General features: G+C 35.9%; 1 protein-coding gene across 1 annotated transcript; it reads right to left on the reverse strand.

Moving 5' to 3' along the window:
- Positions 1-116: 116 nt before the first annotated feature.
- On the reverse strand, positions 117-3,364 carry LOC122065558 (protein trichome birefringence-like 19). Its single transcript, XM_042629375.1, has 3 exons — positions 2,444-3,364; positions 534-1,336; positions 117-394 (listed from the first exon to the last, which is right to left on the reverse strand). The coding sequence occupies exons 1-2, from the start codon at positions 2,972-2,974 to the stop codon at positions 572-574; spliced, it is 1,296 nt and encodes a 431-aa protein (XP_042485309.1). The 5' UTR covers positions 2,975-3,364; the 3' UTR covers positions 117-394; positions 534-571.
- Between the last annotated feature and the right edge of the window lie 13,387 nt (positions 3,365-16,751).

A 16,751-nucleotide genomic window follows, 5' to 3' on the forward strand; every position in this document is an offset into this window, starting at 1 on the left:
TTTTTTGTCCTTTTTTGGGACAAAGGGAGGTGAAGTCTTAACCAAGGCACATGAAGAGATTCTGACCAAAAAAAATATATTTTATCTTATTTTTATTATTTTCTGGGAAAGAGAGAGGTACTGTAAACGCAAATCAATTGAATATGAAAGAGAAGTTCCTGCTGCAAATGAGGCTAGAATTTACAAAGAAAGTTTAATTTTCCCAAGGGAGAGCCAATTATAATAAGACATTAAAAGGGTTGTGAACTTTGCCTTTTTCACAAAATGCCACGCCCAAGACAATGGATGAACCCCTATGCTAAGCTCTCTGCTAAACCCTAACCTAGCTTTACCCAAAGTTGGCATAGGTTTTCTTCCCAACACTAGCCAGAGTGCCAGACCATGAGCTGCAAGCCTGAAACATATTTGAAGCACATATAGAGAAAAATATTAATGAAAGTTATAATTGGAAACAACTAAGAATAATTTGTATCATTGTAAACACTAATTGTATCATTAAAGAAAAAAAAAGAGGGAGGGGAGGGGGGAAACACCTTATCTGATTTTCATATTCCTATCACTTGTGTGAAGCCTATCTCCTCTTCAGCATCTCAAGAAGGAAATCATTCCAAGTATCAATGGGCCCAGGCAAACACCAGTGAACACAGTCATTATACAAGGTCACATTCTCATGGGGCCAATGCCCATAACGGCTAGGGTGCCCATCTGGTCTCAAAAATGTTGCTTGAGTGGTATCAAGCAACCTAAATCTCAGCCCTCTCTTCCTTCCTTCCCTCTCTGCAATACTGAACTCCTCCAATTGAATCCTATAGTACTCTAACTCCCTTCCTTCTAATTGTCTTTCATTGCTCTTAAAGGGTTTTGTCCTTACACAATCCCCTCCCTGATTCCATATACCATTTTCAAAGTGTGAAGGAGCAATAGTTCTAAGAAATGTAATCCCCTTATAGTTTGGTAAGCTTTGGATGGCTTTGAAGGCTGTCCTAAAAGCCTTTCTATAACCATAGAACATGTTAAGGTCTGTGACATTCTCTTTTTGGCAGAAATGGCAGCCTACAAGGTGACCCTTCTCGTAGAACATCATCGGGCGTTGGAACCAGTGGCCGGCGGATATGATCACATAATCGAATTGTTCGATTTGAGTTCTCCAATCTTCATTGAATTCGTCAAGGTAGAGATTGAAGAGACCTGTGCCCATCGGGCCGTTTGGGTCTGATTCCTTTACCTTAACAAGGTAAGGAGTCAAGAATGTGGCGAGGGTGAAGTTGTAGGCTGTGTAGTACCAGCGTTTGAAACCTTCATCTGGTATATATGATGCGTCCTCAGGGTACATCACCTGAAATTTATAAAATAAAAATAATTTATTAAACTGTACAATGCTCTCTCCTGTGCTCCCATTGATTTCAACCAAGGTAATTTTAAGAATTCATCAAATCCTAGTGAGTGAAATATATATCACATTTCTTTGGTTGCAAGCTAGGAAAATGTTGTCTTTAAAATGTAAAAAGCTATATGAATGTTGTTAGAATGTCAAAAATCATGTGGCTTAAGGTCTTATGCTGTCATTATTTAAAAGTTGTTAAGAAGTGACACCACAACATCAAGCAATATTGGACCTCTAAGTGTTATGCCACGTGGCATTTCTTGGGATGTGCCACTTCACATGGGAAAATGTATATGGGTCATGCCGTGGAGTTGAAGGAGGGCTTTTGTGCATACCAACACATATATTTTCGTAATCAATCTTCACTATTGTATTTTTTTTTCTTTAATTAAATAGATCATAAATAAATTAAGAGAAAAAAAACCCTCTCTCCATTAAAAAACATTTTTACACTTTAATTGACAGAAGAGAGAGATAAAGTGACTGATACAGCCCTGCTCCTAGATAGGGAATCACTTTTCATAATTTAATTATTATCAAGTTTTTTTTTTTTTTAAACGACGGATATTTAGGCTTTCGGTCTATCTAGTCCCGCGGGCTCATAATAACCCTACAATCACATGAATCGGGTCATACCGAGGTTGAATGAGAACCATTCAACTTGCACTGAAAGCAGTAAAGAGTACTTAACACGTCGTGTGAGTGGTTCAAGGTATGCCTAATAGAAGTTGAACTTAGGACATCTGAGTCTACGGCTCCTACCAACTTTGTTACTTACTCATCTCTATTCATAGCAAAAAAGTCACAATAACATAGTTTAGGTTAAACAAGATTTTTTTTTTTTTGGTTAAACAAGCTAAATGGAGGTGATATGAAAGGCAGCACAATATTTCAGTTAAGAAAAACAGCAATAACTAATTCTAAGCAAATCAAGCAAATTGAATGGACTAGTTTCAGCTCAATCTGTTTTATCATACTTGTTGAAGTATCAAATCCCATGAAATTCATCCAAAAATAGAAGAAGGAAAGGGAAAAAATAGGTGGTTGTGAAGTGTGTACCCGGGATAAGAGGCACATCAAGGACTGCATTTGGTTTCTAGCCACAGAATCTCCAACAAATGCTAAGGACTTCCCTCTAACAATATCCAAGAACTGATAAGGGTTGAAGATGGGTAACTCACACTCATCTGGTTTCCACCTCCATTTCATGAAATCTGAATCTGGTCTTCCATATTTCATGCAATTCTGGTGCTCATGAATCGCCCAACAAGTCAAATTCGTGTAATACGGCGCCTTAGGATTTGGAACCCATTCCCCACTAAAAATATCACATTCCCTCTCTGATCTGATTCCCTCTGATGAATCTCCATTATCATCCACAGAAGAAGAAGTTGCAGGTGATGATGATGAAGATGATTGCTGTGAAGAAGATCTACTTTTCCATGGAATTGAAGCATAGCCTGGTAATGGGTAATACATAGGGATAAGGGTTAGGATGACAAGGGTTACGATTACTAAGACTGCAATTTTTGGGCCATTTGTTATATATTTTGCCTTCCATATTGGAACTTCAATGGAATAAAGCTTCATTGAAGAAATGGATCCAAGGACTTTCAGAAAAGGAAGAACTGTATCTAAGGACTTGCAGCAAAGAAGGGTAGAGGCATTTACTGGAAGAAGAGAGGATTATAACAAAATAATCCTGTTCTTGACAAAGATTGATGAAAAGGAGAATAACAACTACAATGGTAGCCTCTTTTAAGGTAAAGGACAATGGCAGAGGGTGGGAGAGGGTGGGGGAGGGCTATGGCTTGAAGACTAATTTCTTCAGAGTCACCTGAAACAACTAAAAGAACTCAATAATTCACATAAGGCTTTGGATCCACTGGGTGAAATGGTTAGGTTAATGGGGTCCAAAGGGGGTGGAGTAGAAGCTTTGGGAGGGAGTCATTGTTTTAGAATAACAAGGAAGTCTGGTGGTAGTTTTCTACATTACTGATCTCAACCTCACAAGACTAGTCATCTCGGTTATCAAACAAAGACAAAATCCAGTACATAGGACAGGTGGGAGCTGTTATTAGGTATTATTAGGTGTGGACTGAGGAGACCATTTTATGGTAAGATTTAAGTTAGTGTCAAAGGTCAGTATGTTCTGGTTCATAGAGTGGGTTTGTGGTTTTTAACAAAGTTTATTTATGGGAAAAGGGAGAGGGTTTCTCAATGTGTCATTGTAAGAAGAAATCTGTAAGACATGCACACTAATGAAGGTTTGGAAAATGTTATTATTTATTTGGGTCCACATGGTCAAAATAGGGTAGATAATATTAATGTTAGTCTATGGCTCAGAATGCGAGAGGCCTTATGTTGAAATCTATACTCAAGAAGTGTATGTCTCTTTTTCGCTTTTATATATTAGGTCACATCTAAGGTGTTCAATTTGCAAAAATCAAATCGAAATTAATAGTTATTGGTTTGGTTGGTTTCAGTCCCTAGTTAGTTAATTCGCGTTTAAAACGCGTTTAAAACGACATCCCGTTTTTTTGCCGTTTTAAACGCCGTTTGCCGAATTTTTCACAGAAATTCGGTAAAAAACGGGAACGGGGCTATTGAAAGTTTTTTTTTCCGTTTTAAACGCCGTCCCGTTTTTTTGACAGTAAAAAAACGGATTTTGAATAATATAAACGTTTTAAAATAGAAACGTTTAAAACGGGGCTATTTTTGTTTATTGTTATCTAGGTATTTAGAGAATTATTATGCCAATTTATGTCTATATATTGCCCTTTTTTTGACACCGTATTATTTAAATATAAACGTTTAAAACACGGATCGTCCGTTTTTTATTTTTTCCCGTTTTTACCGTATTTGACCGTATTTTTGACCATCCCGTTCACGTTTTGATCCGTTTAAAACATGCCCGTACCGAACAATGTTTTTTTGCCGTTCCCGTTTTAACTAACAGAGTTTCAGTCCATTATCATTTTCTTTTAATGATCTTTTGTCAGACCTGTAACTCTGTAGTCCTTGTACTAGCATGGAGGTCAATGGTAGCACATAAAAAAGCATCAATAAGCGATGTCGCCTTTTTGGCCTTTTTATATAAAAAATTTTATAAATTTTATCATTTTTCAATATTCAATCCAAAATGTCGGCTTTGATCTAAACCCCAAAATTAAACCGAACTGAGAAAAAATTCTGTTATTTTATTTTTGTTGGTTCGATCCTATCCATTTGAATTTTATTAACCCTAATCTTCATTTAAATGCCGGATTTGGTTTGCCATCTGGTTGAACCTCAAGAACATAAAATACAGTCTCAGTAAGTTACTTTCTTTTATTTTATTTTTTAATATAATGAGTCAGAGTCAGTGAGTTGGGCTACTAACTAATTCCTTCCCCTTTCTTTTGTTTATTTCATGTTGTTAATTACTTATGGTTAAGCCCTTTTCAGGCTTTAATAACTCAATTTGATTTGGTTTGAATTAAAGCATAATGATGGGCCCCACTTTTTTTTGGGTTAGGTTTGTTTCTAGGGAATGAAGCTGGCATGAGCCATGCATGTGTCATAATACGACATTCATGCAAAGGCCCACTGCATGATGCAACCAGCATAGTGCTACCACTCCCACCTAATCATGTCATTCTCATACTAATTTAATTAAATTTAGTCATTATTATAATCTGGGTGGGGTATGATATTGTCATTCTTTGTCAAAACAATGGAGAGTGAAATGTTATGACAACTTTTACCAAAAAAAAAAAAATTGTCATGACAACCCTCCCAACATGGGACGCCCTTCCAGTGTTTAAGTTTATTTATTTTTAAATAAAGATTAAGCAGAGCTAGATTTTGAAAGGCCATATACAACAGAGAGTTGAGAATGTATTAAGGAATAATGATTTGATTTAGATTCAAAGATCTATAAGAGCTATAAATAGATTTGAAATGATTATAAGAAAGATAGTTAGAAAAGATATGCTTAATCTAAGTCTTGTCTTAAATATTACCTTAAATAGATCTGAGTGGAGGGAAAGATTTAATGTAATGGATCTCATTTAGGAATTTTTTTTATGAGCAAGGGAAGAGAGATCGGATCAGTTTCACATACAAGAATGTTGTTGTACATCTTTGGTCCATAGATTTAGAATTCACTTTCTCTCTCTTCAATTAATAGGTTCTAAATCTACAGATCAGGGATATACGAGATTGTTCTCATATGTGAAACTAATCCGAATTCCAAGGAAATACTACCTCCGAATATAGGTTCAGACCATAGTTAGCAAATTCGGATTCGGGAATTATTCGGACGGAGAATTATTCGGAATAATTCGGACGGAGAATTATTTGGAATAATTCGGACGGAGAATTATTCGGAATAATTCGGACGATTAATTTAAGGATTCGGTCAAAAAATCTTATTGGGGTTTTTTTTTTTTTTAAATTTGTTTTTTTATTTTTTTATTTTTTATTTTTGGTTTTTTTTTTTAAATAATGTTTAAATGGACCGAATAATTCGGTTTAATTCGGATTCGGTCCGAATTATTCGCGATTTATATTCATTTTGGAAAAAGTCACGAATTTTAAAGAATTTTATTTTTAATTCGGATTCGGTCCGAATTTTTGATAAAATTCTTTAAAATTAATTGATAACAATGGTTCAGACCAGTAGATATAACCAATGAAAAGGTGTTTCGCGAATCATTCGGCCGAATTGATAACAATGGTTCAGACCAGTAGATATAACCAATGAAAAGGTGTTTGGAAATATCTTCGATGTGGACAATGTGAATTTTTTACACCTATTCTATTTTGGTGTATGCACATTATTTTTTTTATTTTTTATTTTTTATTTTATTTTTTATTTTAATTTTTTATTTTTAATCCATGTAATTAATCCAATTAATTGGGATAAGATTGAATTATTGTTGTTATAAATGCAGGAGAGTTGACAAAGAAGAATTAGTTGGGCAATCCAACATTTAATATTTCAATTAAATTGTTGTGACGTGTGGGAGCGCGACCTCACGGTGGGTGGGTGCGTGTGAGAAGGACTCATAATCACTATGCATGCATGATGGCTATGATGGCTTCATCGTAAAGGTAATATATGCTTTTACTTACCGCCCAATCCTTTCACGAAAGCTACACAGCAACCATATAGAAAGCCCATAAAAGGCTGCCAGGACCATTTATTGCCTCCCTGATTTTTCAGCAGAGATGCAAATTCCTGCAGTACAAAGGTCACGGGCTCTTACTTCTCAAGTGAAACAAGAAGGAGGTGGTAAGTGCCCAAGTGGTAAACTGACACTGAAACTTCCATGGGGTGTGGGTCCCACATGCCAGAGATAGGTCCCACACCTATGGAGTGTGTGAGATCCATTCCCATAGGATCAAAATCCTCTATTTTTTCCATCCATGTTTTTCCTTGTTTTGCTACCTACAGAACGCGACACGTGGACAATAAGGAGACCAACGGTCAAGATTGGGTGAGGATTATTACATCCGGTGCGTTGGTTTTAAAATTATCCACGTGTCGCGTTCTGCAGGTAGCAAAACAAGGAAAAACAGGGATGAGAAAAACAGAGGATTATTTTCCATTCCGATATGGGGAGTGGGTCTTAACTCTCCTTTGGCTCCCTTGCCCATTAGTCGGAATGGCTCAATCCACCAAGTAGGCTGTAGAATTGAAAAAATCTCTCCCTGTCACACGATTGCGGATCAGGTTTTCGAATGAAAATGATCTTCATATGGTTTTATTCATACAGATAGAATTCATTTCAGAGTTTGTTTTCGGATAGATTCTATTTGTGTGGATCAGATCAAGGACCTAATCCGATCTCTTTTGTTGTAGCCAACTACCCCTAGTCGCAGTTGAGAAAATTCTAGCCTCATGCACCTCAATTGTACTCTTGCAAAAGGCAAAGGAGGAATAAATTAAACATATAATGATGGAGATAATTCAGTTCCACAATCACGACCAGTTTTGTCGGGATGCCAATGTTTCTCCCTCTAGAATCTCATAAATTTACAAAATTGCATCTGAATCACTCACAAAATTGAATTGGAATTGGCCTTGATCACCTCAAATTGGTCATAATCGGTTATAAAATGGATCGGTAATGGACTGGTTAAGAATCGTGATTTTTTAAAAAACTACAATAAAAAATATGAAACCCCGTTCAATAGAGTTTTGGATTCTTCTTCTTCTTCCTCCATGTAGACATCAAATTTTAATACACCTGGAAGGGCTAAGCAATGATGAGTCAGAAACCCCCTGAGATGTAGAGTGATATTGTATTTGTGGTCAATATCTATCTGAGACCTAGGCAGTGTATCCTTGCTTCAATAATGGTATAGGATGGTTAATTAATTGGACAAAAATGTTTTCAAAATTGATAAATAGATTTCGCACTCTTAGAATTGAGCAAGACTACCTAAAAAAGCATAGACAGGTCCTATATTGGGCCAAAATCCAATTGGATTGGACTCAATAAACCAACTCGAGTATGAAGGCTAGTGCAGAAGTATTCTAGATGATACAATTTGCATCCAGGATGACGTTGGCTATATTACAAATTTCAGTGGCCAAGGTACAAATTGTGCCAACTCTACGAAATTGTAGGGATTTGACCATATCTCGGCCCAATCTCCTACTTACCACCCAAGGTATTTAGTTAGACATATTCTAAGATCTCTAGGGCACCTAAAAGACTCTAGAAAACCCATGTGAAAAATATATAATTCTCATATATAGATCATCAAATTTCTCTCCAATAGGGAAAGTGGAGTTCATCCCACACATTGAAGCGTTCTACACATTCTTGATTGACCAAAGAGGTCTCCAAACTCAAAATACCATACCCCTCCATATTTTGGGGATCCCACAATAGTTTAAGCTTGTCGCACCCCACCTTCACTTACCTGAAGGCTTGTGACCTGGATATAAATCTTTATCCAAGCGATCCTTCCAGGATTATCGATGTATTACTTTAATGCTACAATTAAATGAAATGAACTACTAATCAAATAACACATAATCATAAATACCATACAACTCGTGATTTCACTAATGGCAAGTAAACATGTAATCAGAACTGTTTATAAAACAATCATGACATAGTAACATCCCCTTGTATTACTTCATATTTGCGCAAAAAGAACAAAAAAAGAAAATGATAATTATCATCCTTAGGTTGTCTTATAGGCACAATTATCACACGCACAATCCTAACCGTGCTCCACTAGTCCCTCTACCCACAACTCCTCGCACAACAGAGTTGATGCCTCCACACAAACAACTGACTAGATACATGTGTCATCATCTAAAAAGGCTCACAACAATGGGTGAGCTTTCACAATGCCCAATGAAGGGTGGAACAGGAAAGCAGGCACACCCAACATGATTCAGTAAATGATTGAACATAATTTAAATGATACAATATGATTTCAATTATTATCACACAATCCTAATATAAAACTAACTCCAGATATGGCCTTAGTGCAACTGCAACATAGGTGTTATCCTTGGTTTAGGAATTCGTCATCAGTCACCAAGCGATATAAGTTAGTCGCGGGTCAGGAGCATACCGGTCCCTACATACGTAGTTCGGTTGCCTAGTAAGCCCCTATTAATAACACCTAATTTACCTCGGCACCAACATTACCATCGACCACACCAGGAATTGTCCGCCTCCAACAACAATCACATCTACCACAGAATTGGTATCCTAGAATTGGATCATCAGACCTATCATATGGAAAGGGGTTGTAGCACGCAGGTTGTTATCCTAATCGTATGTAGTCTACTATGGATATCATCTTTCTCTTATCTTCTGCACACACAAAAATGTAATAAAATAAAATAAAATAAATAATTCTTTTATCACTTGAACAAATAGATTAGATAACCTAGACATAAATCATATAAGGTTTTCATATCCAAACCATAACATATAATTAGAAACTTCAAAGTTCAACAATCTCCCCATTTTAGAGATGACAAACCATGATCATGATGTGAGAAGTATGAACTCCCTATGACCATGGAGTTATTATAAAATATAAGCATGGATAATGTTGATTTAGAAAACATTTTAATTTTAGAAGGATAACTACACTAATTTCAGTATACTTATTTTCCAATAACAAGGTTCTCATCCATTAACATAATTCAATTAAGGACAACCATCATTCAATATCAATAATATACCAACTTTATTATTTTTTGTTAACGAGGTTTTCATACATTAGTATATTCCATATAAGCTTAAGAGAGGTGACATATATGATGAGTCGTTTATACATCATCAAAGCAATATTTTAAACTTATTCTCATTATGTTAGATAACATTATGATACGTTACATATCATCACACCATTTTCTCATTCTCCTGTATTGGATAATAGACAAGAAAATTCGTTACACATTATCACATCATCATCCTCTCCCCCTTTAGACAATCCAAAAACAAAAATAGATATGTTAATTTATTTATTCATTTTATTTTATTTTTTGTTAATCAAGATGTCTGGACCAGCTTATGTGCACCTCGACTAATCTTTGGGGAAGACTAGCACAGTAACCCACCGCCACAATCTCCACTTAAATTGCAGATGTACATATGTGGAATCGAACCTAAGACTGTGTGCCTATCCACACATTCTCCAATTGGCCCTAATAATCTATGCGACCCACAGAAGGGTAATATGTCAATGTTATAAATAAATCCTTTTGACTTGAATTTTCTCTTAAGATATTTAATGTGCTCTAGTAGCTTTTCTTGGCTCAACTACTCCTACATACATAAAAAAAAAATAATGAATAAATAAAAAAGTATTCAAATCAGCACAATATAAAGCCACAAATGAGGACACTGGCGTAGATAACACAAGACTGAGAGAGTTCTTTCTTCCATATATTTTATTGAGGACAATGTGCATGTTAAGTGGGTGAAATCTTCGGTTTTGTGATCCTAAACTCAGACATACTAAAACGGGCTGATTTGACAAATTTTCCATTAAAAAACTAGGTGCAGGTTGCTCGGGTCCTACCGTACAAAACCAATTAGTTGAATTGTCTTGGTAGCAGGTTCATTTAGGTTGGGTTTGGATAATGCTCTAATTTTAAGTCTAATTCTAATTCTAATTCTAATTCTAATTCTAATTATAATTCTAATTCTAAAGAAAAGAAAATGTTGTTTGCCTCTTTGCTCTTTTTTTCTCCTCTTCGTTTTTTTCAGCGTCTTTACAGACAATTAACTTTGATTATGTAACACAAAATGAATCCATATAAAAAACTTGAATTGGATAAAATTAAATTATTTGGATACTTTCAAACTTCTAACGATTTAGCACTTCTTGAAGACATTGTTCCTTGTACATTATTTTTTCCTATTTTGTAAATTAATTTTAAGATTATTTTATCACTTAGGGTAATCCCTAATCAGTAGTGAGAGCCTACTATACCATACATGATACATTACTCTCTCACCAAAGACTTTATAGAAGACAATAGTACAAATTTAAATAACACCAATTTTTTTTTTTTCACTAAAAGATCATTTATTTAAAAAAGAAGCACAAAAATCTAATTAACACCATCGACATTACCATCAGTAAGAAGGCGTAAACAATTAAGTTAAAAAATCACCTAGAACACTGACATCTCAGCCTACATTGTGTGTCAATCAACAACTCCTCTTGCAGGTGAGGAAGGAAAACAACAATAGAAGAACAAATAATATATTTCGAAGCTTTCTTTGTCAAGAAGTCTGAAATTTGATTCACTTCTCCAAAATAATGAGTTATCTTTCCATTCTATCATTGTCAGAAAAGACAAAACGAACAACCATTCTTACATCACGAACCAAGAAAATAATTTGATGTTCGTAAAGATTTTAACAGCCACAAAATCACATTCTATCCACAATTTTTGAATTACGTAAGGGTTGTTGATGAAAGAACAAGAACCTGAATTGTTTATTCACGAAAGGGTTTGATTTAGGTAAGCATCAAATGGGTTTGTCACAATTCCATCTGTTTTGTTCTTGGTCAATGGATTGAGTTTATCAATAAAGAGAGAATATCTTCATTTATGGGTTTCCCTGAAAATGAAGCCCAAATCAGCTCAGACCATTGAATACAAAGGTTAACCTGGGCCCACCATTTGATTTACTAGCAAGTTTCATATGCCCATGAGCCCATTACTCCATTATTGTAAGAAAAACAACCATCTTACATCAGGCTCAAAATCTGTACGCTATGCTTGGTTAAAAGAAAATTTAAAAGGAAGGAAGTGAAATTTTCTTAGAAAAGTAATTTTTAGAATTATTATTTCATGTGATAGTATAAATTACTTATTTTTTTAATTTTTTTATCATATTTAGTAATGATACATTTTTACATATAATTTTTAGTTTTCATTTTATAGCAAAGAGTTTTGAATGCAAAATAAAGTGAAATTTAATAACTACATATGGAATGATTTAGAGTTAATTATATAGCCACATGGGGTAATGATTATAAAAGTTTATTTTTTAAGTTAAAAAATTTCACTCTCCTTCCCTTTGATTCCCCTTGCAACCAAACGCAGCCATAGTTCTACCAAAGAACCCGGAGCCCTAGGAAAAATATAAGGTATTGGACGACACACGGTGGCACAAGTAACAAGCGGGAAAGCAGCTTGTTCTCCCAGGCATCCTAAGTGGGCAAATGCTGATCATGGAATGCAATGAAGGTACCATGCATTCATGATTATCATCATCAAATTCAGGGCCATAATTCGATTGAATATTGGTGCAATTTCTCTTCTTGGAAAATATACCTTGGCCTCTCCTCAATCATTGGTACAAGATAAAGCTACCTTCCAAGAGATTAAAGATAAAACCCTTGATAGAATTTCTGCAAAGAGAAATTATTATCACTTGTTGGGAGAAAAGTTCTAATGAAGTCAGTGGAGTCAACAATTCCCTTTTACTCTATGGTTCATTTTGCTTTACCGATTGGCTTATTGGTGGACCTAGACAAGGTTTGTTATAAATTTTTTCTGGGGGCAGAAGAAGAATCAGAGAAATATTTATTGGGTTGGATAAGATGTAGTTACTAGACCAAAGCTTGAAGGCGGCCTTGGCTTACATGATCTTGTTGTTTAGAATGATGCCTTTACTGGGTTGGCAATTACTGAAGAAGCCAAACACTCTGTGAGCTAGGGTTTTGAGGAGTATCTACTATCCTCAAGGGGAATTTCTCGTCTCAAGCTAGTGTGAATCCTTCTTAGGCTTGGAGAAGTATCTTGAGAGGCTGGAGCATCTTGAAATGCAGAATATATTGATGAAAGGTCTCAAATGGGTGGTGGCAAATCGAAGATCGATTTAGATTTGGAATGATCTTTGGGTGCCTGATTTTGAGGGGTATAGATTGCATTCCCCTATACCACTTAAGTACTCAAAAATTGGTGGGTTGCTGACCTTATCTTCCCTTTGTGTTAATGGAAGGTGGATAAGTTGAGAAGGCACTTTGATCCCCTAAAGCACTCGAAAATTGGTGGGTTCCTTTCTTTGAATGGATCCTAAGATGGAGAAGGTATCTGGCTTTGACAAAGAAGGAACAACAAAGATTTTTTTTTTCTTTTATCTCTCATGCTATTGTGGTGTGGGAGAGATTTGGAAATTGAGGAACTAGATGCTTTAAAGTCTCCATTCCTCCCTTTCGATAGTGGATCTCTATGGTGGATAAAAATGTATATAAAACTCTATCTTTGATTTCAGGATCACCCCTTGATTAGTGGCTCTTTTGGTGCCTCCTCTTCGTCTTATGATGATCATGTGGATTTTCGCCTTGTTTTTTCTGATGCTTTAGTTTCGATTAAACCTAGAGCTTTATTTGGGCCTAAGCTACATCATTCTTAACAAGGATCAGAAACTTTGTGTTGTTGCCTCGAATCATATTGTGCCCTCTTCAATTATAGTTGGTGAGGCCTTAGCCATTGGAATAACGATCATCAACATATTATTTTCCATTCTGATTACCTATTTGTGATTAGTTACTTCGTGCCTGATAATGTACAATTTCCTATGGAAATCCTTATGGTAGTTGAGGATATTAAGATCATCCGATCTAAGTTTGCATCTTATTGTTTCTATCATGTCTGTAAGTCAGATAATATTGTGGCCAATGTGATTTTAAGTGGGTGGTTGACTACTCCTATATGGGTGCTTGGGTTGCCTCGTTCGCTGAGGATTTACTAAGCATTGTAAAATTTCTATTGCCTTCTTCAGTTTAGTAAAAGGAGAGGCCCCTTGCACCCAAAAAAAAAAAAAGGGAGTCCAATGTCATCCAACATTGGACAGTTTATGTGGCCCCTCTAAAACCCTTATGTGTCGCTAGCTAGTTATGTTCTCATTCCTTCGCATCTTTGGCAAGACAAAAATTCTCGTTGATTTGAATGCAAATGTTATTTATCAAGTCACTTTATCTCTTTTATTCATGATCTAAAAGATGCATCTTTTTATTCTTTTTCTTTATTTATTTATTTTTTATTTTTTTTCAAGTAAGATTGTCTAAACGTTTAGGCATAGCTGCTGGCAAGCTATGTAATTCAAGAATTGAAAGAAAACAAATATGGGTGTTACTAAACTCATTGGGTAATCTAGGCCACTCCAATGCTGCTAGGAGTGCCAATTAGTAGCTATGCACCTTAATTGGGTATTACATCAATTATTTTCTTCTCTGGTTTATGGGTTCCTCGCCTTCACTGAGGAGCTGGCTGTTTTTTAAGCTATATGTATAGTTTTTCTTTCTCTGTAATAAATTTGATATTACCCATAAAAATGAATTTCTTTATAGAATTTTCTACTTTCTTCTTAGGTGTGGATATGCCTAGGATGAAAGGAATTCATAGTCTCCGGATTGAATTAGATTCGACAGCGGTTGTAGTCAGTGTGTCTAATCACTCTATCCATTAGATATTTATGCAACATTGGATTTCTATTAAACCTTACTTGAATTCCATACATTGAAGTATCTCTCATTGACGTGGACAGACAAATTTAGCTGCAGATGCTCTTGCAAATAGAATTCAAGTCAGCGTGATTCCTACCCTTGGATTTCTTGTTCTACATTTATTCACAGTGATATTAAGTGGGAATTCGAGGAAAGACCACATTATAGATTTGCAAATTAGTTGTATAGCAATTGGGATTTGGTTTCTATATTTGAGTTACCTTTAGTCTCCCACTGATTGCAATGTCGTAAGTGGGTGCTATTGATGATTTTTTGGGATTCTTTTCTTTTCTGCTAATGGCTATGTTGAAGGTGGAATTTTAGACAAGCTTGTATTTTTCCCGTTTGGTTAGTACCCAAATGTTAATCGTTTTGTAGATCCATATGATTTGATTAATATACTCTTGCGCTTAGCAAAATAATTTTTTTTTTCTTTTTCAATATTATTTGACATGTGGTAGGAAGGTAATTAATGCCCTACCTCTTGGTGAAATGTTAGCCCTAACTAGTCAATTGATAGACAATTATAGCAGTAAACAAGTAAGTTAGAGGTGTAACATTGGCTAAATTAGGGCTCAATTTGAACCAGGTTGGACTGATATGGGCTTGGTTTGGTTCAAAATACAACTTTTTCCCAATCCAACCCCTACCGAGTTGCTCTGGCATGGTTACATCCCCTATGGTTCTATTTAGTCACAATGAAAATTAAAAAGAAAGAAAGTAAAAGATTTAAACGTAAATAATCATTACACCACATGATAATGTCACTAATTCTAAATAATTCTATATCCATAGATAACGACCAACACTATTCAGACAGGGAGCTCAGAAAAGGGAAGGAACCCCACCCTACCCCCCCTTTTTTTTTCATTATCTATTCTTTCAATGGGTTATGGACCTTTTCTCGCTTTAAATGGCAATAGTTAGATCATCCCTATTATCTACCTCATGCTCCAAGTACATGCAAGTGGATGTGGCCAAATGGGGGATGCGTGGGATATCGCAGTCTTTTTGTACCCATTATATCTAAGCTTGTATACATGCTAGAATAGGGGTGTCAATTTTGAGCTTGCACCGGTTGACCTAATCGAGCCCGGCACGTTTATGGCCTGACCTAGATTGACCCAATTAATAAACGTGTCGGGCTTGAGCCAGACACAAGCCCGACATGTTTATTAAATGGGCATTCATGGGCAGGTAGCTAGCCTTTCGGGCGTCCGATCGAACCGAACGATTAGGGGCCCGACCTGAATCGAATTAATGTAGCCTGACCTAGCCCGACCCCCTTTATTAAAAACAATCATAATATCATATCATTTCTCTTCTTTATTAAATATTTGAGTCACCTTCTACTATGATTATTTTTTGTATAAAACTATTGTGATTTAATGTTCAAATTGAACAATTATGAGTCTTCAACCCACTTAAGAAAATAATTTTGAGGTAGGCACATTTAGAGCCCATTTAGACTTAAATAGGTTTGTAACATGGTTAAGCCCCGGTTAAGGCCCGTTTATACTTAAATAGGTCTGTAGCCTGGTTAAGCCCCGGTTAAGGCCCGTTCAAGATAGCCCAATTAAAGCTTGACACCGACTGGATTGATTATAAACTGTACCTTGCCCCCCCAAAGCTCGACACCAATTGGCTCATTTACTTAAATGGGTGTTCACAATGTAAAGCTTTTCAAGTGGTCAAGCCCAGCTAGGTCTGACTGAGACCGGCCTGGCCTGACGGTTGACACCCCTATGCTAGAAAATAGCAGTGTTCTTTCTTCTTAAGCCCATATAGTCTGTAGACCCTGCATCCATCAGGTATTCATTGAGGCACAATTCACAATTACATTTCCCTTAGAAACTGAAAAACAAAATTAAACAAATAATCGAGAGCGAATTGGACCATGAATGAGAGGGACTACTGCTCTAGGAAATTAAAAAGAAGCAGAGTCAATCAAAAAACATATGGTCCATTATGCATTAAATGCAATTTCGATTTTCAAGGAGGAAAAGAGAGCTTACGTTGAACAAACCCCACAGACCACCGTGGTTCAATACTTCTGTCCATTCTCACTATAAAAGCAAGTTTATGTTTCCTCTTCAGTCATAGTCAAGAAACATATGGTCCATTGTGCATTTAATATTAATGCAATTTCCAATTTTGAGGACGTAAAAATGAGTTTTTTTTTTTTTTTAATTAAATAAGCATCATGGTGTTGTCTATACACTGGGGCGAAATGCTAATGAGAAGACGTGTTGAAGCATCTTAAGTGCACAGAGTGGGAATAACGTAGGCTGCATTTGGTAGTCATTCAGAAAAACGTTTCTCCGTTTTATGTGAACAAAAAAACGTAATAAAGCATTTGGTGTCAACTTGT

The sequence above is a fragment of the Macadamia integrifolia genome, unplaced genomic scaffold (genome assembly GCF_013358625.1).
Source record: "Macadamia integrifolia cultivar HAES 741 unplaced genomic scaffold, SCU_Mint_v3 scaffold205, whole genome shotgun sequence".
Classification (NCBI taxonomy): domain Eukaryota; kingdom Viridiplantae; phylum Streptophyta; class Magnoliopsida; order Proteales; family Proteaceae; genus Macadamia; species Macadamia integrifolia.

Bases quoted from the DNA above. Each gene is read 5' to 3' on its own strand.
- LOC122065558 (XM_042629375.1), bottom strand. From the start codon at position 2,974: ATGAAGCTTTATTCCATTGAAGTTCCAATATGGAAGGCAAAATATATA. The intron at 1,337-2,443 runs GTACACACTTCA...TATAAATTTCAG, and splicing joins TGATGTGCCTCTTATCCCGG to GTGATGTACCCTGAGGACGC.